The sequence below is a fragment of the Bos grunniens genome, chromosome 7 (genome assembly GCF_055505025.1).
Source record: "Bos grunniens cultivar Pamir isolate PY7600 chromosome 7, Bosgru_T2T1.0, whole genome shotgun sequence".
NCBI lineage: Eukaryota > Metazoa > Chordata > Mammalia > Artiodactyla > Bovidae > Bos > Bos grunniens.
In genome coordinates this window covers 24,612,580-24,639,232 of record NC_141171.1, presented here as the reverse complement: position 1 = coordinate 24,639,232, position 26,653 = coordinate 24,612,580, and the positions used below count along the sequence as shown (strand labels likewise).

At 36.3% G+C, this 26,653-nt stretch overlaps 1 protein-coding gene across 2 annotated transcripts in view; it reads left to right on the top strand.

Moving 5' to 3' along the window:
* The window catches only part of ADAMTS19 (ADAM metallopeptidase with thrombospondin type 1 motif 19), a 276,661-nt gene that overhangs the window by 81,550 nt on the left and 168,458 nt on the right, over window positions 1–26,653 (top strand). For both annotated transcript variants that reach the window (XM_086410488.1, XM_086410489.1), the window contains 2 exons: window positions 480–637; window positions 18,294–18,337. In XM_086410488.1, the coding sequence (XP_086266614.1) occupies window positions 480–637; window positions 18,294–18,337 (202 nt within the window). The remainder of the gene's footprint in view (window positions 1–479; window positions 638–18,293; window positions 18,338–26,653) is intronic.

Here is a 26,653-nt window from a genome sequence, read left to right as displayed (position 1 = left end):
ATGGAATGTTTGTAGTTTCCAAGAATCCTGACAACAAACTTAACTTTGCAAAATGCAATTTTTAAAAGTAATTTTTAATGACAGTTTTGTTTTCTTATTTAAACATGTGCTTTATCTGTAATTCAATTTAAACAGAGACTGTTCCGTGGCATTATTTTAACATACTGCTTAGCTTTGTAAAACCTTTGTTAAAATTGTAGAAATAATGAGTGATTTAAGTCTAAAAGTTCCACATTCTTAATATTCCATTGCAACTCTCTTCTTTTTCACAATAGCATTAAACAGGTTTTGTAATTATTGTACCTTCACAAAGTTTTAAGATTTTTTAGCTCAGGAAAAATTAATTCTGAATGTCTTCCAGGTTCTAATTAATGTTATGGTCAGCAGTCGGCTCTAGTAATTCAAGAAGTCCCCTTGGTCTTTAGTTTTCTGTATATCTGAGAATAATTTGCCTTGAAGTGAAATCTCTTCTTTTTCAGGCAGATCTTTATATTGGGCATCATGGAGAGAAAATGCTGGAGAGTTTTTGTAAGTGGCAGCATGAAGAATTTGGCAAAAAGAATGATATACATTTAGAGATGTCAACAAGCTGGGGAGAGGACATGACCTCAGTGGATGCAGCTATACTTATAACAAGGTGAGTTTTTTAAAGCCAGTTAAATGACATTCTTAATTTGATGGCCATGCTGTTAATCCTATTAATCCCTTCATAGAATGCTTTTATTCCAGATTTTGTGTTCCAAAAAACTTTTGGCATAGTGCTGTTAGTCATTTCCCTCAATTCATAATAACTGATTTCTGAACAGCCACATATTGGCTGGCATAGTGACTAAACATTTGGTTAATTAATATAAAAAAAGTTACCTTCTATTTTTGATGCAAAGACATAGCCATTGATGATGATAAATGAAAGCACTGATGAATTTTGGTGGAACTTTGAAGTTATAAACCTACATGGTATGTTTTTCCATCATCATCATCATGGAAAATGCCCAGTATGTTAAACTGAACAATTTCTGGTTACAAGAAAAAATTTTAATTAAGTCTCTAGCTAGTTAATTTTGAGCTGCATTTGTATTTCAGCACTGAGTATAAATATAAGGTGAAACAATGTAGAACAGTTAACTCTCTATGAACACTCTGTATAAACTTACAAACTTAAATATAAGCTTATTTTGCTTAGAGCTAGTAATTAATGGTAGTTCATTGTTAACTAGCAATTTAATTTTTTTTTATCAATGTTGACATTTCACCTCACAGAATACACAGTGACGTTTAAACATGATTTTCTGTAATGAGTCTATTGAATTCATAATGGCTTCTTGTTGCTGAATTGTGTAAAAACTATTCAACTTATAAATAATTCATAAGGATGAAAATAATCTCTATGTAAGAACACAACTAGACTTCCATTTCCAGCTATGTAGGTGTACCTGATACTAGACCTCTGCAATAAACAGCTATAAAATGGAAAAACATTTATGAGGCAACTGCTTTCAGTTATTGAAGAAATAGCAGTGCAGTCTCTAAAAGAAGGAAAATTTGCTAAGTGAGGCCCACAGCCAACCCGACTTTGCCTTGGGACAATTTTTTTAATGGTACAGCAAGCTGGAATCTAAGTAGAACACAGTGCTCCTGTTGAAAGCACCAGAGACGAGGATACTTTGCAGGCAGAGGTGCCAAATTCTTGTGCAGGTCATCTGTGAGGACTTTGCAAAGGCTGGTCTAGCTACACATAGAAACTACCCAAAATTTATCAGGGTGCTGTTGCTATGGAGTTAAGGTTCTAGAAATTGAGCATATTTGGGCCATGGGAGTAAAGCAACCTTGCTAATACCTTGTTTTTACTCCTGGCATTTATCTGAGGAAACAAAGGCACCATTTAGAGGCATTTATCTGAGAAAACAGAGGCACCATTAAGTGGCCTTCTTAATAGGCACCATGATCCAGAGAAATGCCCTCTCTTGACCCTCTCTTAACAAAGCCTGAAACCAAGCCCAGTTTGGAGTTTGAGTCTCACCAGTTTATGAAGGCTTGGGAATCATCTTGAGCTTTTGGTATATTCTCCCTACTAAAGAATAAACTCAAACCTACCTACATTCAGAGTGACCAGCAAGTAAAAAAGACAAAGCACTCTTCAGAGGAATATAACTGAATCTTGAATCTCTATAATATCATCTACAATGTCTGGAATATAATGAAAATTAGTCAAGCAAAGGAACATGAAAATGTGACCCATGGTCAAAGAAAAATAATAGAATCAGACCCTGAGATTGCTTCAGTTCAGTTCAGTTCAGTCACTCAGTCATGTCCGACTCTTTGCGACCCCATGAATTGCAGCATGCCAGGCCTCCCTGTCCATCACCAACTCCCGGAGTTCACTCAAACTCATGTCCATCAAGTCAGTGGTGCCATCCAGCTATCTCATCCTCTGTCCTCCCCTTCTCCTCCTGGCCCCAATCCCTCCCAGCATCAGAGTCTTTTCCAATGAGTCAACTCTTTGCATGAGGTGGCCTAAGTATTGGAGTTTCAGCTTCAGCATCAGTCCTTCCAAAGAACACCCAGGACTGATCTCCTTTAGAATGGACTGGTTGGATCTCCCTGCAGTCCAAGGGACTCTCAAGAGTCTTATCTAACACCACAGTTCAAAAGCATCAATTCTTCAGCTCTCAGCTTTCTTCACAGCCCAACTCTCACATCCATACATGACCATTGGAAAAACCATGGCCTTGACTAGGTGGACCTTTGATGGCAAAGTAATGTCTCTGCTTTTGAATATGCTATCTAGGTTGGTCATAACTTTGCTTCCATGGAGTAAGCGTCTTTTAATTTCGTGGTTGCAATTACCATCTACAGTGATTTTGGAGCCCCCCAAAATAAAGTCTGACACTGTTTCCACTGTTTCCCCATCTATTTCTCATGAAGTGATGGGACCAGATGCCACGATCTTTGTTTTCTGAATGTTGAGCTTTAAGCCAACTTTTTGAGATTGCTTAGATGTTGGATTTACCAAATACTGCTGGCATTGGAATCTCAGAAGAGAGTTGAGAATGTGTAAGAAAATTATTTGAAGATGTAATGTCAAAAGTTTTTCACAGATTTCATAAAAAACCTAGAGACCTAGACCTAGTTATTTTCATAAAAATCAACTTAGAGACTGAGGCATCTCACAGGAAAATTGGTGAGAACCAAAGATATAGAAAAAAATGTTGATTGGCTAGAGAAAAGGGATACGTTACAATAGCGGAGACAACATTAAGATCAATAACTGACTTCCTGTCAGAAAGAAAAGATCCCTGAAACAATGAAATGATATCACTAATGTACTGACTGAAAAAACCCTATCAACAAAATTCTTAATGAATTCATAAGGGTACTTTCTTAATCTATGAAAGTGTGTCTACACCTACTTACACACACAAAATCTATAGCTAATAAGACTGGAAGCAAGGCAAGGGATGTCCACTCTTAGCTCATCTGTTCAGTGTTGTGCTGATGGTTATAAGTTAGGGGAACGAAAGGTATAAATATTGGGAAGAAAAATTAAAAACTGTCTCTACACAGATGACATGACTTGGTACAAAGAAAATTTTAAGAAATCTAGTGGAAAAATTGCTAGACTTTACAACTGAAATTTACAAGGCTATGGCATATAAAGTCAATTTAGAAGAAGAATTATATTTATATATGGGGGAAGTGAACAGTTGGGAAGATTTTAAAGTAACTTCCAAAATCATAAAACACTGAGAATAATTTAAGAAAATGAAATAATATTACATAGTCCTGCTGAGAAAAATTAGAGATATAAATAAAGGTTTATTTATTGGAAGACAAAGTCTTAATCAAGATGTCTATTTTCCCTAAATTGACTTAGGGAGTGACTATAATCCCAATGAAAATCTCTGCAGGTTTTTCATTTGGTTTGGTTTGGTTTTAAAAATTACAATCTGATTCCAATATTTATTTGGGAAAGAAAAGGACCTAGAAGAGTTAAGAGGTTTTGTAAAAGAGGAACACATCAGGTGGACTTACATTTTCTGATTTCAAAACTTATTATAAAGGTTTGGTAGTCAAAACAGTATAGCTATGACAGAACATTAGCCATACAAATCAATGAAACAGAATAAAGAGTCTGGAAATACACTCACATACATATGGTCAATTGATGTTCAGTAAAACCATTAGCATAATTCAGTGATGAAAAGATAGTCTATTACATATGGATAGTCATTTGAAACAAAATGAATCTCAACCCTGGTTAGCACCTTGTATGATGTTAATTCATAATGGATCATAGAAATCTACAACTATAAGACTTTTATTAAAAACAAAATCTTCATGACCATGAGAAGACAGTAATTTCCTAGATAGGATACAAAAAAGCAGTAAATAAAAATTATTAATCATTTGGGCTTCCTGAAAATTAAAACCACATCATATCCAAAAATATTGATATGTAAATGAAAAGATTAGATACTTGCAATAGCATCTTTAATGGATAATTTGTATCTATAATTATATGTGTATTTATGTATATACGTATATGATATATAAATATATAGAACTTTAAGACTAAGAAAGATAATCAAAGAAACATGACCTGTGTTTACCCAAACAGTAGCTGATAATCTTGGAGTTGACTGTTTGACCTCTGTTTGTCTCATTATGATGAGGCTAATAGTACAGAGAGAAGAATATAAGACATCTTCTATAACATCTAACATAAAGTGACCATTCAATAATTTTCCAAGCATAAATAATTGTATAAAATCCTGTGCAAACTTTTATTAATGTGGAAGATATACTATCAGAAATATCTTTTATTCTAGTATTATATAATAAATGTTTTTAATTGCTAGTTGGTCAGCCCATGGTTATTATTACATTCCTCATTATCTTAGACACAGTTGGGAATCATTTGCTGTGGCTGACAGTATTGTCGAGTGACAAAACAGTTTTATGGGGTTAGTGTGATATACTCGATATTACCTGTAGTAATTTTCTGAACATGTTACAGTTTAAATTTAAATGAGAAAATAATATGTAAAATTCCTGACACCTAGGAATTCTGAAACAAGTATCAGTTCCTTTTTCTTCTTTTGGCTGTTTATATCTAGTGAAAGTTTATTTAATAATTTACACTTTACATTTCTATAGGATGAATGAAATACTGAAACATATAGTGTTTTATATGTTTGAAAGACTATAAGTCTACCTTATATACTAAAGCTATTGGATTTTTACTACATTATTTATTATTTATTTAAATTTAATTTTTATTTTATGTTAGAGTATAGTTGATTTACAATATTGTGTTAGTTTCAGGTGTACACTCTGCTGTTATTTTCAGCAGTGATTCATTTATACATATACATATATCTCTTGTTTTCCAGATTATTTTCCTATGTAGGTTTACAGAATATTAAGTAGAGTTTCCTGTGCTATACAATATATACATATATATTTATGCTATACATATATTTATGTGTAATAGTATGGATATGTTAATCCCAACCTGCTAATTTATCCCTGCCGACCTTTCTTTTTTGGTAATGATAAGTTTGTTTTTGAAGTCTGTAAGTCTGTTTCTGTTTTGTAAGTTCATTTATATCTTTTTTTTAGGTTCCACATATAATTGATATGATACAATATTTGTCTTTCATTGTCTGATTATGAAACTTCACTCTCTATGACAGTCTCTAGGTCCATCCATGTCTCTGCAAATGGCACAGTTTCATTCCTTTTTATGGTCGAGTATATTCCATAATATTCCAGTAATATACCATAATATTCCATAAGATATACATATCACATCTTTTTTATCCATTCCTCTGTTGATGGACATTTAGGTTGCTTCCATATCCTGGCTGTTGTAAATAGTGCTACAGTGAACACTGGAGTGCATGTATCTTTTTGAATTATACTTTTCTCTGGGTATATACCCAGGAGTATGATTGGTAAGTCATGTGGTATCTCTCTTTTTAGTTTTTTAAGGAACCTCCATACTGTTCTCTACAATGGCTGTATCAATTTACATTCTCACCAATGGTGTAAGAGGGTTCCATTTTCTCCACACCCTCTTGAATATTTTGTTGTTTGTAGACTTTTTGATGGTGGACATTCTTACTAGTTTGAGGAGGTACCTCATTGTAATTTTGATTTGCATTTCTCTACTGATTAGTGAGGTTGAGCATCTTTTCGTGTGTTTTTTGGCTGTCTGTGTATGTCTTCTTTGAATAAATGTCTGTTTAGACCTTTTGCCCATTTTTTGGATTTTTTTTTAATATTTAGCTTCATGAACTATTTGTTTATTTTGGAAATTAATCCCTTGTCAGTCACATTGTTTGCAACTATTTTCTCTCATTCTGAGGGTTGTCGTTTTGTTTGTTTATGGTTTCCTTTGCTTTGCAAACATTTTTACATTTAGTTAGATCCTATTTGTTTATGTTTGTTTTTATTTTCATTACCCTAGGAGGTAGATCCAGAAAGATCTTGCAGCAATAGATGTCAAAGAGTGTTCTGCTTATGTGTTCCTCTAAGAACTATATATTATCCTGTCTTACATTTAAGTCTTTAATCCACTATGAAGTTTATTTTTATGTATGGTATTAGACAGTGTTCTAATTTCATTCTTTTACATGTAGCTATCCAGTTTTATCAGGATCACTTAATAAATAAACTGTATTTTCTCCATTGTATATTCTTGCCTCCTTTATTGTAGATTAATTGACCAAAGGTGTGAACGTTTGTTTTGGGGCTTTCTATCTTGTTCCATTGATCTATATATCTGTCTTTGTGAGAGATCATACTGTTTTGATGATTGTAGCTTTGTAGTATAGTCTACAGTGAGGGAGCCTGATTCCTCCAGCTCTGTTTTTTCTTTCTCAAGATTGCTTTGGCTATTCAGGGTCTTTTATGTTTTGATACAAATTTGAAGATTTTTTATGTCCTAGATCTGCAAAAAAAAAAATGCCATTTGTAATTTGATAGGAATTACATTGAAGCTGTAGCTTATCTTGGGTAATATAATCATTTTGACAATATTGATTCTGCTAATCTAGGAACATGGTATATCTTTCTGTTTGTGTCGTCTTATATTTCTTTCATCAGTATCTTAGAGTTTTCTGAGTACACATCTTTTGTGTCTCTAGGTAGGTTTATTCCTAAGTATTTTATTCTTTTTTGATGTGATGGTAAATAGGATAATTTATCTATTAAATCCTTAATTTCTCTTTCTGACCTTTCATTGTTAGTGTATAGAAATGCAACAGATTTCTATGTATTAAGCTAACAGGAAGCTAACACACCCATATTTGGTCTGTATCATTTGGAAGGAGAAACAGACATACTGTTTTATTGCATAGAAGTATCCTAATTTATGTGACGACTCTATATTTTTATAGCTTTCTGAATTTTCACAAAAAAGTGTATTAACATCTTTATCTATATATGATTGTAAACAAGTGCTAGTATTTGTTTAGAATAATTACAGTGTACTGGCTCTTGTGCTTAGAAATAAAATCTTTCATTATTGTCAAAGTGAAATTGAAAGTGAAAGTCACTCAGTTGTGTTCAACTCTTTGCGATCCCATGGAATGTACAGTCCGTGGAATTCTCTAGGCAAGAATGCTGGAAAGGGTAGCTATTCCCTTCTCCAGGGGAATCTTCTCAACTCGGGGATTGAACCCAGGTCTCCTGCCTTGCAGGAGGATTCTTTACCAGCTGAGCCACCAGGGAAGCCCAAGAATACTGGAGTGGCTAAGTCTATCCCTTCTCCAGGGGATCTTTCTGACCCAGGAATTGAACTGAGTTCTCCTGCATTGCAGATGGATTCTTCACTAGCTGAGCAACTAGCAGAGCCCATTTTCATTATTGTCAAATTTTGCTCATAAAATGCAATTGAACTACTTGCTTACACATAGGCTAGTATAACATATTAAAAGAATAAATCAAAAGTAGTCATATCTGGGATTTGTGAGAATATTCTAGATAATATTCTACAGTAATATTTGTGTTTTTTCAAAATTTTTAATTGCAGGATAATTGCTTTACAGTATTTTGTTGGTTTCTGCTGTGCATCAACATGAATCAGCCATAGGTGTACATATGCCCCTCCCTCTTGAACCTTCCTCCCACCTCCCACCCAATTCCAACCCTGTTCATTGTCACAGAGTTCCTAATTTGAACTCCCTGCATCTTACAGCAAATTTCCACTGGCTATCTGTTTTTACATTATATGTTTCCATGCTATTCTCTCAATTCGTCCCACCCTCTTCTTCCCCAGCTGTGTCCACAAGTCTTTTCTCTGTGTCTGCATCTCCACTATTGCCCTGCAAACAGGCTCATCAGTACTATCTTTCTAGATTCCATGTACACGCGTTAATATATGATATTTTTCTCTTTCTGACTTACTTCACTCTGTATAACAGGCTCTAGGTTCATCCTGCTCATTAGAACTGAAAACCTGTTTTTTATAATCTCAGTTTGCTGGCTCAAGTCAGTTGTAAAATAATTATTTGTCCTCAGATTTTCAAAACTTGAACTACTAGCAAAGGACTAAATATGTACTCTGTAGGCCCAAACCATGGTTTTTAAAGATAAGACAAAATAAAGGATTGTTCTTTCTAATGTATCATCATCAATGAAAACTAAAGCTTCACTTGCTAAAAAGCATTTCTACTCAAAACCTGATGGAAAAACTTTTTTGGGAGACAAGATTTGCTGTAGTTTTGCTAAGCCATTTCATGTTTCATGGAAAAAAAGATTTTTGTGCACTTCCTAAACACTCTAGCAGAAGTGTTGATCAGTTTTGTACCCCTTGATAAATAGAGCCTAGAATGGGGCTTAGCAGATTGCTTCTGTTTTTTGGAAAGCAACAGGTATAAAAATCTAGTTGGAAAAAAAAAAAAACCTGTCAAATGATATATGCATATAACATATTGATAGATACTGATATAATTTTGCCTTTACTTTCCTGTGGGGCTAAAGTTTATTTGGAGGATCACTTTTCTCTGTATTACTGCTTCCAGTGCCCTGAAAAAGTGAAGTGAAAGTGAAAGTCTCTCAGTTGTGTCTGATTCATTGCAACCCCATGGACTGTAGTCCATGGAATTTTCCAGGCCAGAATACTGGAGTGGGTAGCCTTTCCCTTCTCTAGGGGATCTTCCCAACCCAGGGATACAACCCAGGTCTCCCATATTGCAGGCGGATTCTTTACCAGCTGAGCCACAAGGGAAGCCCTCCAGTGCCCTAGTAGTAAAAATTAGCCCAATGTAAGGAAAGGTTTACTTCTCTAAGTGACCTTCCACCATTGATTAGGAAAGTCTAAATGAATGGTTTGAGTTATCGAGGAAGAAAAAAAATCCCTTTTTAGTAGGTATAATCATACAGATAACCAGATCTTTAGCTTTGTAAAGAAAGAAAGAAAGTGAAGTCGCTCAGTCGTCCAATTCTTTGAGACCCCATGGACTGTAGCCTACCAGGCTCCTCCATCCATGGGATTCTCCAGGCAAGAATACTGGAGTGGGTTGCCATTTCCTTCTCCAGGGGATCTTCCCGACCCAGAGATCAAACCTGGGTCTCCCACATTGCAGGCAGATGCTTTACCCTCTGAGCCACCAGGAAAGTGAAGTTATAAAAAATAAGATAAAATTTTTAATCTCTGTGTATTCCATGGTCTTATCCATATTTTACAAACTGAACTCATAAACAGCCTGCTGCTGCTAAGTTGCTTCAGTTGTGTCCGACTCTGTGCAACCCCATAGACGGCAGCCCACCAGGCTCCCCCGTCCCTGGGATTCTCCAGGCAAGAACACTGGAGTGGGTTGCCATTTCCTTCTCCAATGCATGAAAGAGAAAAGTGAAAGTGAAGTCGCTCAGTCATGTCCAACTCTTAGTGACACTATGGACTGCAGCCTACCAGGCTCCTCCATCCATGGGATTTTCCAGACAAGAGTACTGGAGTGGGGTGCCATTGCCTTCTCCCATAAACAGCCTAGTATCTTGCAAATGCTCATCTTAGGTCATCATTAAATGTTGTATGTTATGTGAGCACATTTACAGGAAGAGATAATAGCTCAGTTATTAATTTTGGTTTCAACTCAAGTAAATAATGTATGTATCAGTCCAAACCTATCTGCAGTCATTTATTTGTTAAATTGTTCTGTGTGACACAATGAAGTAAATAGTTTAAAGCTGACCTAGTTCTATGGGTTCATAGTAACAAAAACACAAAACATTTTATCCCAACTATCAATTCCATGATTTCTTAGTGTAATTTTCACATTTCTCTTTGAAATTATAGAGAAGAGACAAGTCTTTATATCTTGAAAATACTCTTTAATTTAGCATTTAATTTTAATAATGATACTTTTGTTTTTCAGTATTTACTAAAATGCTTTTGGTACAATACTTCCAAAAGTTAGTTTCAAAATAATGCCATTGGCTAGTAAGATAGAAGGGGTAATAAAATAGAGACATGGCAGAAATACATTAATTTCATACAAATCATAGAATAATTTTTGAATGAATCATTTATAGGTATATCCCAAGGCACTATAAAATTCTACAATGAGACTTATTCTCAGATGAATCTTCACTCTTGGAAATTAAAGGCTACATTTCATTTTTTTCAATATAAATCAGAACTTAAGCAGGATTTATTGACCTTCCCAGTTGCCAAAGTCTAATAGTATCATTTCCATAAACTCACATAATGAAACTCTGTGATGCAGACTTCAGGCACACAGAGCCAACATGAGCCAAAAATGAGAGAATTCAAATCCACTTGATCACAGGTCCAGGCAGCAAACACATCTCTGTCCCCCTTACCCCTCACAATCTTTGAATATTATGAAATTGGGATTACATTATTTTGATCCCCTGAAAAGCAGTGTACAGTTGAAGAAGATTAAGAATTACAGTCTGATCTGAAGTTTTTAGAATGCTGTTGATGATTTGTCTTTCAATGGTACTAAAAGATATTTCCAGGCCTTTAGGATATAAGACCTTGAATTTTTTGGGAAAAAAAAAATGTGCTCTATTCATTTGTTTGCTGACTGAACGGAAATTGGCTGTGTGATAGACTCTTAAGTGCCCTTGACAATAAGCAGTGCATTTCTCATAGTTTTATCATGTTGTTTAGTTACAGATGAAGTCCCTTGTTTCACATTATGTAAATCAAAGTCATCTTGAAGCCTTATGCATTATGATATGTACATTTAGAAAAAGCACATAAAATATCTTTCCCTCTACATCTGAATATACTTTATGCTCCATGATTCTTGGCCCTAAGGTAAAGATTTGATTTCATGTGATTCTTTAATTTTCTGGATTGCCATATTGTTCAGTATCATCTGTTTTGGGTGTTTCTCTCTCCATTTGTTTTCTGGCAAAGGCAGTTGCAAAATAGGACTATCTCGTATTTATTACAGTTCCCCAGGCTTCTTCCTCACTGATCCTAGGCCCTTTACACATTACAGAGGTGATTTTATATCATTCTCTTCTTTGCTTTCAGTGCAGAAGCCTTTTTGAAATTTAACTTCTTATTTCTCTTCCCAAGTGCTTGGCATGTGAGAAGCACATAATGAATCCTGTTGTATAGGCTGTGCACTGCACAACAGTACAGGGAGTCATTTACATTGTTGTGTATGTAAAGGAGGCATTCGAAGTAAGCAGTGCACAACCTCTACAACTAGGCACGGTGTCCTTGTGATAAATTTGATTTCTAGATCATCCGTGTCTGGTCTTTTACTTGTTACAAGAATGTCAGCAGACCTTTTTCATTCCTCTTCATCTGTAATTATATTCCATCTCTGGATATGTTGTACCATCAGGAGGTATATTTTTATATATCATTTGGGGTTGGTTTTGAGTCACAGAATCCGGTGTGGACCAAGTTGAACACAAGAGGAGGTTCTTTTGGATTCTTTTTGATACATGGAGAAGATTCTGTGTAGTATTCAGAACTAAAGGAAGAACAAAAGAACCAAACATCAAGAAAAATGGTGAAGAGGAAAACTCGAAGTATCTGCCTGCGTTTGAATGATCCAGGGCCATTCAGGTTCTCTTACTATACTGTCTACTTCAGATCCTCTGAAAAAGCAGTTTTGAGTTGAAGGGGGGTGTCATGTGTGTAAATTTTGTTATTTAAAGTCAGTGACCACTGTTTATAATAGCCAGGACAGGGAAGCAACCTAGATGTCCTTTGGCAGATGAATGGATAAGAAAGCTGTGGTACATGTACACAATGAAATATTACTCAGCTATTGAAAAGAATGCATTTACATCAGTTCTAATGAGGTAGATGAAACTGGAGCCTATTATACAGAGTGACGTAAGTCAGAAAGAAAAACACAAATACAGTATATTAATGCATATATATGGAATTTAGAAAAGATGCTTAATGATGACCCTGTATGCGAGTCAGCAAAAGAGACACAGATGTAAAGATGAGACAGCAAAAGAGACACTGATGTATAGAACAGTCTTATGGACTCTGTGGGAGAGGGAGAGGGTGGGAAGATTTGGGAGAATGGCATTGAAACATGTAAAATATCATGTAGGAAACGAGTTGCCAGTCCAGGTTCGATGCACGATGCTGGATGCTTGGGGCTGGTGCACTGGGACGGCCCAGAGGGATGGTATGGGGAGGGAGGAAGGAGGAGGGGGAGGGAGGAGGGAGGAGGGTTCGGGATGGGGAACACATGTATACCTGTGATGGAATCATTTTGATATTTGGCAAAACTAATACAATTATGTAAAGTTTAAAAATAAAATAAAATTAGAAAAAAAAAAAAAGAATAGTCTTTTGGATTCTGTGGGAGAAGGTGAGAGTGGGATGATTTGAGAGAATGTCATTGAAACATGTATATTACGATATGTGAAATGGATCACCAGTCCAGGTTCGATGCATGAGACAGGGTGCTCAGGGCCGGTGCACTGGGATGACCCTAAGGGATGGGATGGGGAGGGAGGTGGGAGGGGGGTTCAGGATGGGGGACACATGTACACCCATGGCGGATTCATGTCAATGTATGGCAAAAACTGCTACAATATTGTAAAGTAATTAACCTCCAATTAAAATAAATAAATTAAAAAAAAAAAGATCTATGAACCAGAAAATAAATAAATAAAGTCAGTGACCAGGAAATATGACATATTTGAAGGTAGCTTCCTGGTGGAAAGGTGCTAGGGGTTGGGAATAGTTAAGGTTAGGTACTAGAGTGGCTGTCAAAGAATCAAAGTTTTTTTTTTTTTTTTTTTTTAAACAATTTGGTTATAACTAACAGCAGTCTTGTTTTGCCCAGATTCTTAAGGTTTTCAGTTTTGTACCTTGAATATTCAAGGCAGTGCCATCCATTAGTTTAACTTGAAAGTTTAGGCTAGGATAACTTGAGTGGTTACATTTATGGGATAAAATTTGAGTGCATCTTTGCTCATTTTTCTAGAGCTGTTCTAATTTTGGCATGTATTTTCAGAAAGATAATTTTTTTACTAAAATGGCATAAATTTTAAGACCCATCTGTGCTGATGGGCAATTTGATTGTTTCAATTAAATTTCTCTCTCTCTCTTTTTTTTTTTTTTTTTTTTTGGCTATTTCCTTTCATTCAGTTGGGACAGAACATTTTTAAGGCATATGCAATTTCCTCTAAAGTCAGGAACAAGACAAGGGTGCCCACTTTCACTATTACTATTCAACATAGTTTTGGAAGTTTTGGCCACAGCAATCAGAGCAGAAAAAGAAATAAAAGGAATCCAAATTGGAAAAGAAGAAGTAAAACTCTCACTGTTTGCAGATGACATGATCCTCTACATAGAAAACCCTAAAGACTCCACCAGAAAATTACTAGAACTAATCAATGATTATAGTAAAGTTGCAGGATATAAAATCAACACACAGAAATCCCTTGCATTCCTATACAGTAATAATGAGAAAACAGAAAGAGAAATTAAGGAAACAATTCCATTCACCATTGCAATGGAAAGAATAAAATACTTAGGAATATATCTACCTAAAGAAACTAAAGACCTATATATAGAAAACTATAAAACACTGGTGAAAGAAATCAAAGAGGACACTAATAGATGGAGAAATATACCATGTTCATAGATTGGAAGAATCAATATAGTGAAAATGAGTATACTACCCAAAGCAATTTATAGATTCAATCAATCCCTATCAAGCTACCAACAGTATTCTTCACAGAGCTAGAACAAATAATTTCACAATTTGTATGGAAATACAAAAAACCTCGAATAGCCAAAGCTATCTTGAGAAAGAAGAATGGAACTGGAGGAATCAACCTACCTGACTTCAGGCTCTACTACAAAGCCACAATCATCAAGACAGTATGGTACTGGCACAAAGACAGAAATATAGATCAATGGAACAAAATAGAAAGCCCAGAGATAAATCCACACACATATGGACACCTTATCTTTGACAAAGGAGGCAAGAATATACAATGGATTAAAGACAATCTCTTTAATAAGTGGTGCTGGGAAAACTGGTCAACTACTTGTAAAAGAATGAAACTAGAGCACTCTCTAACACCATACACAAAAATAAACTCAAAATGGATTAAAGATCTAAATATAAGACCAGAAACTATAAAACTCCTAGAGGAGAACATAGGCAAAACACTCTCCGACATTCATCACAGCAGGATCCTCTATGACCCACCTCCCAGAATATTGGAAATCAAAGCAAAAATAAACAAATGGGACCTAATTAACCTTAAAAGCTTCTGCACATCAAAGAAAACTATAAGCAAGGTGAAAAGACAGCCTTCAGAATGGGAGAAAATAATAGCAAATGAAGCAACTGACAAACAACTAATCTCAAAAATATACAAGCAACTCCTACAGCTCAATTCCAGAAAAATAAATGACCCAATCAAAAAATGGGCCAAAGAACTAAATAGACATTTCTCCAAAGAAGACATACAGATGGCTAACAAACACATGAAAAGATGCTCAACATCACTCATTATCAGAGAAATGCAAATCAAAACCACTATGAGGTACCATTTCACACCAGTCAGAATGGCTGCGATCCAAAAGTCTACAAGTAATAAATGCTGGAGAGGGTGTGGAGAAAAGGGAACCCTCTTACACTGTTGGTGGGAATGCGAACTAGTACAGCCACTATGGAGAACAGTGTGGAGATTCCTTAAAGAACTGGAAATAAAACTGCCTTATGATCCAGCAATCCCACTGCTGGGCATACACACTGAGGAAACCAGAAGGGAGAGAGACACGTGTACCCCAATGTTCATCACAGCACTGTTTATAATAGCCAGGACATGGAAGCAACCTAGATGCCCATCAGCAGATGAATGGATAAGAAAGCAGTGGTACATATACACAATGGAGTATTACTCGGCCATTAAAAAGAATACATTTGAATCAGTTCTAATGAGGTGGATGAAACTGGAGCCTATTATACAGAGTGAAGTAAGCCAGAAAGAAAAACACCAATACAGTATACTAACGCATATATATGGAATTTAGAAAGATGGTAACAATAACCCTGTATACAAGACAGCAAAAGAGACACTGATGTATAGAACAGTCTTTTAGACTCTGTGGGAGAGGGAAAGGGTGGGATGATTTGGGAGAATGGCATTGAAATTCGTATAGTATCATATATGGAACGAGTTGCCAGTCCAGGTTCAATGCATGATACTGGATGCTTGGGGCTGGTGCGCTGGGATGACCCAGAGGGATGGTATGGGGAGGGAGGAGGGAGGAGGGTTCAGGATGGGGAACACATATATACCTGTGGCAGATTCATTTCGATATTTGGCAAAACCAATACAATGTTGTAAAGTTTAAAAATAAAATTAAAAAAATAATAGTAATTAAAAAAATAATTTAGAAAGTTATTATTTTTTATCTATGAAGTATATTGCAAGTGAAGATTACATTTAAATAAATTCAAATTTTATATGGATGAAATGATTAGCAAGCTTTGTGAAGTGATTGAATAATGAAAACTTATCCTTTTCCCAATGTTAAAAAAAAAGGCAAATGGTATTAATAGGATTATATATCTGTCATATATAAAGGAAAAAATTTTGTGTAGAGTGAATATTAACGTATCGAGTGGTAATGGCCAATTTTTAATTATCCATAATGAATTAACTAGTTTATCAATAGGTTTATCACAATAAAAGCAATACCATTTGAGAAAAACAGTAAGGTTTTTACAAATTAATGAAACATGTACTGTTTCTCTTGTTTAGAAATATACAATAAGCTGTAGATAGCATAATGTAACACTGCTGCTGCTGCTAAGTTGCTTCAGTCGTGTCCGACTCTTTGTGACCCCATAGACAGCAGCCCACCAGACTCCTCTGTCCCTGGGATTCTGCAGGCAAGAATACTGCAGTGGGTTGCCATTTCCTTCTCCAATGCATGCATGCATGCTAAGTTGCTTCAGTCATGTCCGACTCTGTCTTTCCAATGAATATTAAGGACTGATTTCCTTTAAGATGGACTGGTTGGATCTCCTTGCAGTCCAAGGGACTCTCAAGAGTCTTCTCTAACACCACAGTTCAAAAGCATCAATTCTTTGGTGCTCAGCTTTCTTTATAGTCCAACTCTGACATCCATACATGACTACTGGAAAAACCATAGCCCTGACTAGACAGACCTTTGTTCGCAAAGTAATGTCTCTGCTTTTGAATATGCAGTCTAGGTTGGTCATAGCTTTCCTTCCAAGGAGCAAGCATCTTTTAATTTCATGGCTGCAGTCACCATCTGCAGTGATTTTGGAGCCCCCCAAAATAAAGTCTGTCACTGTTTCCACTGTTTCTCCATCTATTTGCCATAAAGTGATGGGACCGGATGCCATGATCTTAGTTTTCTGAATGTTGAGCTTTAAGCCAACTTTTTCACTCTCCTCTTTCACCTTCATCAAGAGGCTTTTTAGTTCCTCTTCACTTTCTGCCATAAGGGTGGTGTCATCTGCATATCTGAGGTTATTGATATTTCTCCCAGCAATCTTGATTCCAGCTTGTGCTTCTTCCAGCCCAGCGTTTCTCATGATGTACTCTGAATAGAAATTAAATAAGCAGGGTGACAATATACAGCCTTGACATACTCCTTTTCCTATTTGGAACCAGTCTGTTGTTCCATGTCCAGTTCTAACTGTTGCTTCCTGACCTGCACACAGATTTCTTAAAGAGGCAGGTCAGGTGGTCTGGTATTTCCACCTCTTTCAGAATTTTCCACAGTTTGCTGTGATCCACACAGTTAAAGGCTTTGGCATAGTCAATAAAGCAGAAGTAGATGTTTTTCTGGAACTCTCTTGCTTTTTCGATGATCCAACAGATGTTGGCAATTTGATCTCTGGTTCCTCTGCCTTTTTAAAACCAGCTTGAACATCTGGAAGTTCACGGTTCACGTACCGTTGAAGCCTGGCTTGGAGAATTTTGAGCATTATTTTACTAGTGTGTGAGATGAATGCAGTTGTGCAGTAGTGAGCATTCTTTGGTATTGCCTTTCTTTGGGATTAGAATGAAAACTGCAAGTTGATGACAGACTTCTTTTTTATAAATGCTAGAATAAAAGGAAATATCTTCAGTGTGTTGAGGGCTGATAAAGTCAGCCTGTAGTTCTACAGTCACCATACTCTTCCACTGTGAATAAATGCAGACTAATGAGAATTAAGGAAACGGTCTGGGGCCGTTTAGTAGTATTCATAGGTCCTCACACTTAAAGAATTATAGTCTCTCTAGAAAGTAATGATACAAGATATTACTGGGAAAAGAAATTGCCAGATATATAGGTAAATCTAAACGAGCACTAATGGTTTAGAAAAAACTGTCTAACTTGAGATGTCAAAAATTGAAATGGAGTTAAAGGCATGCCTTGGAGATATTATAGATTTGGTTCCAGGCCACTGCAACAAAGCAAGCCACATGAGTATTTTGATTTCCCAGTGCACACAGAAATTATGTTTCTAGTAGTCTATAGTCTAGTACATATGCAATAGTATTATGTCTAAGAGCTTACCCTGTGGTTCAACTGGTAAAAAAATCTGCCTGCTGTGCAGGTAACGGGTTTGATCCCTGGGATAGGACACAGTGTTTCAGGATTATATCAGGTAAAAGGTATGGTAATTTAATTATTCTCACATTTTCTTAGAATCAAAAATTAGTTAATCCTATTTTCAGTTTTATTAAATTCTTAGAGATAAAGAGTGTCATTCAGTTGTTCATTATAACTGTTAAAAATAAGTCATAGACTTTGTGGAACAAACAATATTTTCTGTTTTTCTTTCTAGGAAGGATTTCTGTGTACACAAAGATGAACCATGTGATACTGTTGGTAAGTGTATGTAAAAATTTTTATACTTTGGAGGAGATCTGGGGAGCTTAAACACATAATTTGTTTAAATGTCGAAAATTATTTGAAAGTGCTAGTTACAGTGAAATATTTTTAGAATGTCAGTGATGTATATTTTCAACCTATTGTTTAATTACTTGTCACCAATTCAATTACTAGTGAAACAAATTGCAGACATATGTGTACTATATAGTGGATAAAAGTTTAAATGATGCTTTAAAAATATCATGAGTTATTCTTTGTGTTTTTTCTCAGAAATATATATATGCATTCAATTAAATTGTTATTATTCATAAACTGAGGCAAATATGTTAATGTTAGTAGAGTTGACTAATGGATTCATTTTTGAGTTACATACATTTGAAGCTTTTTGCAGACTGTGTAAAAGTCCATCTCATTTGCCCAACTAATGAGGATTTTCTCTACATAAAGTAGCAAATTTTCTGTATTTTGTCTTGGATATCTAAAATCCCTAAGGCATATCTGTATAGCTAGTGGAATCTGTAAACCACAGTTTTTAATTTTCAGAGAATGGCCACATTTATGCTAGTATAAATGCATGTATATAAACTGACTTATCCAAACAGATGAAATTGTAGATAGGTAAAATTTTATAACTATATATATGTATAGTTTTAAGTCATGTATCCAGACAGAGAGCTGAAACTATAGATGTATAAAATTATATAACTATTTATATATATGTTTAGTTTTAAGACACTGTATAGGTTTAATAAGATATTGCTATTGGGTTATTGTTAAGATACATTTAAGAGTTTGATCTGGTTTTGATATATCATGTGGGGTTCATCACTTCAGTGTAATAAGTATTTTAATTTAGCCGTTACTGAAGTATCATTTATTTCTTGTGAGGCAAACAATAAAAAAATGGGAAAAAGAGAATAAACTATTTTTTTAAGTATCAGTGGTACTTAAAAATATAATTTTAACTAACTAGTTCTGTTAAGTTCTTACCAGCCTCCTCAGAAGATTAAATCTGAGATAATAAGTGAAAAATAGTTATAATAGTATAAAGTGGAGGATGATGGAATCAAAGGAATATTTGATTCAGAAAGGACTGGAAAAGTAAAACAAGCTGGACACCTAAGGAAAAGCTGAATAGATCTAGGGATGATCTTCCTAATGTTAACTAACTTGCTTCCTGCTGTTTTCTTGGCTGAATTTTCAGAAATTAAATCTTGATATATAGTTTTAATCTACCTAACTATGGAAGCATTTGATTACTAAGAAAGCTTATCTCAAAATAATTACCTTTTCCTCTGCTTAAACAGCTATGTTGCCCCCAAAACCTTGTAATATAGACAGATCAACTTTTTGCCTTATTAGAGCTGAGAAAAATCAGCAACTCAGGCAATATATTCCATAATTGTGGTCTGTAACCACCTCTTTAAAGCATGTACACGTGGGCATGCTTTAAGAAAGCAGTTACTCATATGAGGAAAACCAATTTCTTTTTGACTATGACTATGTTTTATATCTTGCTAAATCTGCTAATTGAAAATTGGATCGGATCAGATCAGTCGCTCAGTCATGTCTGAGTCTTTGCCACCCCATGAGTCACAGCACACCAGGCCTTCCTGTCCATCACCAACTCCCAGAGTTCACTCAAACTCAACGTCCATCGAGTTGGTGATGCCATCCAGCCATGTCAACCTCTGTCGTCCCCTTCTCCTCCTGCCCCCAATCCCTCCCAGCATCAGAGTCTTTTCCAATGAGTCAACTCTTCGCATGAGGTGGCCAAAGTACTGGAGTTTCAGCTTCAGCATCATTCCTTCCAAAGAACACCCAGGGCTGATCTCCTTCAGAATGGACTGGTTGGATCTCCTTGCAGTCCAAGGGACTCTCAAGAGTCTTCTCCAACACCACAGTTCAAAAACATCAATTCTTTAGCACTCAGCTTTCTTCACAGTCTAACTCTCGCACCCATACATGACGACTGGAAAAACCATAGCCTTGACTAAATTGAAAATAGCACGCATATTTATTCTGGGTTGAAGTACATTTGGATAATGAGGAAGCTTGGTATACTTGGAATTATGAGTGTAATTAGAATATGTATGGTTCATCAGCAAAGTGATGTAACCATTTCCCAGATCTGTTCACTTGTCCATTAAGAGCTTGATAAAAATTGGTTTTCAATATAGCATACTATGTGAAAAATCTAATGTCCTTTCTGATATCCTCCTCTGTTTCTGAGTGCTTATATCTTCATGGTATCCTCTGGCATTGCTAAATTCTAGTTTCCCCTCTGTATCTTTTGGCATTTCTTTTTCTTATCCCAAATATGAAACAGAGGTCTTTGTTCATATTTAATCTTGAGCAGAGTAAAAATATGTGATTTTTTCCCCAGGGGACGTTAAATGAGAAAACTTTTAACCACCAAATCAGAAGAGTAGACTTTTCATCCCTGTCCCTGTCTCCACATAAAATGTCTTTTCACATGAACCATGCTTCTGCCTAGAGACCTACACTGGTAAGATTTATAAAGACATTAGTGTGAAGTAGGTGTGGTGGTTGCCACCCTATCACTCCTACATCCACTACTGTGCAGCCACGATGCCAGGTAGAAAAGGATACGCTTCTGTGGATGGGTCATGATTCATACAGGCTCATCAGAGGGATCATCTCTAGGCCTCAGGCCTAAGCCAGTCAGCATATGGCCTTGCCATGCTTGGGACATGTGACCTGTAACATGCCTCGTGAATCTGAAGAAAGGAACATTTGTCATGCCTGAAGCTTGGTCATATCTGTCCCACTGCATGTAGACAAGAAAGGATGCAACCCTGATCAGTATAGTCACAAAGGAAATTAGTCTTCAGATAAATATGAATTCATACACTGCACAATGGAGAGATGAAGGGTGTCTTTATCTTCAAGGATACTGTTGAATCATGGCATTCTCCTTGCCTTGGACCCAGTCTAGCCTTTGAGCTTCTGAATGTGTAAGCCAATAAATATCCTTACTGTGCTCAGACGCTCAATCATATCTGAATCTTTGCTACCCTATGGACTGTAGCCCACCAGGCTCCCCAGTCCATGGGATTTCCCAGGCAAGAATATGGAAGGGGTTGCTATTTCCTTCTCTTTCCAGAGATTGAACTATTTCTTTCCAGAGATCGAACCCACAGCTCTCATATGTCCTGCATTGGCAGGCAGATTCTTAACCATCAGTGCCACCTGGGAATCCCCAGATGTCCCTTTCTATTTAAACCAATTTAAAGCTTTTCATTTCTGGAAATTGCAGCCTAAGGCATAGAGCTTCCATGATATTTATATTCTCTTTTATAAGAGAAGAAGAATATCGGGCAATATTAATAATTTCTACTCTTATTAAGGAAGTACTGATAAACTGCTCTGTGATTTGTCACCCAAATTAAATAAGCATGTGTAGCCTACTGGTCATCTTAACAGCTCTCAATCTCTAGCATAACAAAACAGAAGAGATTTAGGTCTTAATTTAATATCTGTTGATACACATTTGTAAATTTATTCATGCACTATTATGATTTTTTTTTTTTTTGGTCAGATGCTTTCTTAAGTCTATATATGCCTTCTTCTTTTATCTATTTCTGATGTGAAGTCAGTTCATTTCACACTGGATACTATAATGAAAATACTGAAAGAATAGGAGAAAGGAAAGAAGTGGATTTAGTATTTATTGGTTTGGATAATATGGGCCTGAATGATTACCATGAAAATTTCCCCTGCTCTCCTAAGTATACTGAGAGGGGAAGGACAGTAGTTAAAAACTTTGAATTCAGGTTATTAATTTTAATTGTACATGGAGAGAAATGCCTATATTTTAAAAGCAATGTGATGCTGATACTGCTCATTATAACTTGAGAAACACTTCCATGGATATTTTCTCATTTAATTTCTGAAACTCTGTATTTTTTTTTTTTAATCATTATTACTTTACAGATGAAGAAAACTCTGAAACAGAACAGAGCGTGGATGTTTAAGTCAGACATCTAGATTCAAATCAGTTTCTGCTGCTTTTTACAGGCATGAATGTGGGCACATTATTTGACACCTTGAACGTTTGAATTCCTCACTTTTAAATTAGATTTCACAAAGACTGTATTACTGATTTCACAAAGACAGCTAGTTTTTAATCAGCACTCAGTAGGCACTAGTTCTATCACATGATTTTATTCCCTGTGGACAGGTTACACATTTGTTCAGCATCAGTGTTAGTAAATGCCGCACAGTTGAAATCACTGTCTCAGATTTTTCTATGATGAGAGACAGCTTTCCTTTATAGCATGGTGCATCTGTGTTGTTATTGTTCAGTCACTCAGTCGTGTCCAGCTCTTTGCAACCCCACTGACTGCAGCATGCCAGGCTTCCCTGTCCTTCACCATCTCCTGCAGCTTACTCAAACTCATGTGCATTTAGTCAGTGATGCCATCCAACCATTTGTCCTCTGTCATCCACTTCTCCTCCTGCCCTTAATCTTTCCCAGCATCAGGGTCTTTCCAATGAGTTGGGCTCTTTGCATCAGGTGGCCAAAGTATTGGGGCTTCAGCTTCAGCATCAGTCCTTCCAATGAATATTCAGGATTGATATCCTGTAGGAATGCCTGCTTTGAACTCCTTACAAGGGACTCTCTCCAAGGGACTCTCAAGAGTCTTCTCCAACACCACAGTTCAAAAGCATCAATTCTTTGGCACTCAGCTTTCTTTATGGACCAACTCTCACATCCGTACATGACTAATGGAAAAACCATAGCTTTGACTAGACGGATCTTTGTTGGCAAAGTAATGTCTGTGCTTTTTAATACACTGTCTAGGTTTGTCATAGCTTTTCTTCCAAGAAGCAAGTGTACTTTAATGTCATGGCTGGGTTACCATCTGCAGTGATTTTGGACCCCAAGAAAATAAAGTCTGTCACTGTTTCCATTGTTTTCCCTTGTATTTGCCATCAAGTGATGTGACTGGATGCCATGATCTTAGTTTTTGGAAAGTTGAGTTTTTTTGTTGTTGGTTCATTACTTTAATGTATCTTTTAAACTCATATCACTTACTCTTCTTGACTTTAATACACAGATATTAAAATAAACAAACAAAAATAACCAACATTCTCCTCTTGCCCTTCTTCCCCCAGCATACAGATGATCTGGGATCATCTGTATGCTGAAATGATGCTGAAATGAAATGTATGCCCAGAAATGATCTGGGATTTGCCAGTCTTAATGCCAATAACAATGGTAACTTTTTAATATAATGTACTCAACTCAGAGGACATATTTCCTTCAATATAGGAAACACTACTCTATCCAGAGACATCTTTCTTTCCTGACCTTTACTTTTTTTTTTTTTTAATTTTATTTTATTTTTAAACTTTACATAATTGTATTAGTTTTGCCAAATATCAAAATGAATCCGCCACAGGTATACACATGCTCCCCATCCTGAACCCTCCTCCCTCCTCCCTCCCCACACCATCCCTCTGGGTCGTCCCAGTGCACCAGCCCCAAGCATCCAGTATCGTGCATCGAACCTGGACTGGCATCTCATTTCATACATGATATTTTACATGTTTCAATGCCATTCTCCCAAATCTTCCCACCCTCTCCCTCTCCCACAGAGTCCATAAGACTGTTCTATACATCAGTGTCTCTTTTGCTGTCTCGTACACAGGGTTATTGTTACCATCTTTCTAAATCCCATATATATGCGTTAGTATACTGTATTGGTGTTTTTCCTTCTGGCTTACTTCACTCTGTATAATAGGCTCCAGTTGAGTTTTAAGCCAGCTTCTTTGTTCTCCTCTTGTACCTTTATCAAGAGGCTCTTTAGTTCCTCTTTGTTTTCTGCCATAAGGATGGTAACATCTGCATGCCTGAGTTATTGATATTTCTCCCAGCAATCTTGATTCCAGCTTGTGCTTCATCCAGTCCAGCATTTTGCAAGATGTACTCTGTATATACATTAAATAAGCAGGGTGACAGTATACAGCCTTGATGTATTGCTTTCCCAGTTTAGAACAAGTCCATTGTTCCATGTCCAGTTCTAATCTTTGCTTCTTGACCTGCTTACAGGTTTCTCAGGAGGCAGGTAGGGTAGTCTGGTATTCCCATATCTTGAAGTCAGTTTTCCACAGTTTGTTGTGATCTACACAGCCAAAGGCCTCAGCATAGTCAGTGAAGCAGAAGTAGGTGTTTTTCTGGAATTCTTTTGCTTTTTCTGATCTAGTGGATGTTGGCAATTTGATCTCTGGTTCTTCTGCCTTTTCTAAATCCAGCTTGAACATCTGGAAGTTCTCGGTTCATGTACTGTTGAAATCCAGCTTGGAAGATTTTGAGCGTGACAATGCTAGCATGTGGAATGAGTACACTTGTGCAGTAGTTTGAACATTCTTTGGCATTGCCCTTCTTTGCGATTGGAATGAAAACTGACCTTTTCCAGTCCTGTGGCCACTGCTGAGTTTTCCAGATTTCCTGGCATATTGAGTGCAGCACTTTCATAGCATCATCTTTTAGCATTTGAAATAGTTCAGCTGGAATTCCATCACCTCCACTAGCTTTGTTCATAGTGATGCTTCCTAAGACCCACTTGACTTCACACTCCAGGGTATCTGGTTCTAGGTGAGTGATCACACCACTGTGGTTATCTGAGTCATTAAGATCTTTTTAGTTCTACTGTATCTTCTTAACCATTCTTCTTAATGTCTTCTGCTTCTATTAGGTCCGTACCATTTCTGTCCTTTATTGTGCCCATCTTTGTATGAAATGTTCCCTTGGTATCTCTAATTCTCTTGAAGAGCTCTCTAGTCTTTCCCGTTCTATTTCCCTCTATTTCTTTGAATTGTTCACTTAGGAAGGCTTTCTTATGTCACCTTGCTATTCTTTGGAATTCTGCATTCAGATGAATATATCTTTCCTTTTTCTCCTTTGCCTTTCACTTTTCTTCTTTTCCAGCTATTTGTAAGACCTCCTCAGACAGACATTATGCCTTTTTTTCATTTCTTTTTCTTGGGGATGGTTTGATCATTGCCTGCTATACAGTGTTACAAACCTCTGTCCATAGTTCTTCAGGCACTCTATGAGATCTAATCCTTTGAATCTATTTGTACTTCCACTGTATAATCGTAAGGGATTTGATTTAGGTCATACCTAAATGGCCTAGTGGTTTTCCCTTCCTTCAGTTTAAGTATGAATTTTGCAATAAATGCATCTGTGTACCTAGGGACAATACAGCTAGAAATCTGAAGATGAGAAAAATACCTTTGAATGAAGTTTTAGAATAAAATTATATACATTAAAATATAGAAAGAAGTGGCAAATATAATACTGGAAAGTACTTTTGCTTTCAGCATGTAAAATTTGAAGCAATAGGGTGTTTTGTTTATTTACTGGTGTAAAAGATATGTGTACTTTAAGGACCCAGACTGTATCAGTGTTATGGAATATTATAAATAAATGTTTCAGTTGAAAAGTTATACTTATTTATTAAGTTTATGTTTGAAAAGCTGTTTAGAGGGTAAAAAGTAAAAGTTGTTTTACCACCTCTTCAACCACATTCTTTCTTGTTTGAATTAGGCAGGTTAGTTGGTAAGTATAAAGATACCTGGAGAAAAAAAAAATGCTGTTAAATATTTTAACCAACAGAATGTCAGTTCTCAAATGTATGTGTGCAGTTTTAACATCCCTGAAACTGAGATTAGTTTTGAAGTCAGTGCCCTATTAGAATTGTGTCATAGTTTAAGTCAGAGTTTTTAGTTCCTAGGTTTGGATGAACTATGATGCTATTCTTAAATTTAAAGAGAAATAAAGTGTAATTCTGGATGCAGGTCCCAGCTATTGCTAGTGAAGTTACCTGACTTTCTGGGCAGGCAGAATAAGGGTCACTGAAGATGTTCATGTTTTAATGGACCTGGGACCTGGGAATATGTTAGGTTACATAGTAAAGGGAAATAAAGCTTGCAGATGCCACTGAGGCTCCCAGTCGACTTATTTTAAAAGAAGGAGATTATCCTAGGCTGTCTGGTATGCCTAGTGTAATCACAATGGTCTTTAAAAGTTGACCAGGGAGGCATAAAAGCTCAGAGTTGGAGAGAGATGATTCCAGAAGAAAGGCACAGAGAGAGATGTGCCTGTAAGAAGGATTCAGCTCATTATTACTGGTTTTGAGGATGGAGGCAGAGATTCTCAGGTGAAGAATTATCTAGAACCTGGAAAAAGCAAGGAGACAGAGTCTCCCCTAGAGCCTTCAGAAGGTAGCACAGATAGCCTTGTGATACATTGGTTTTAGCCAGTGAGATCCAGATCAACCT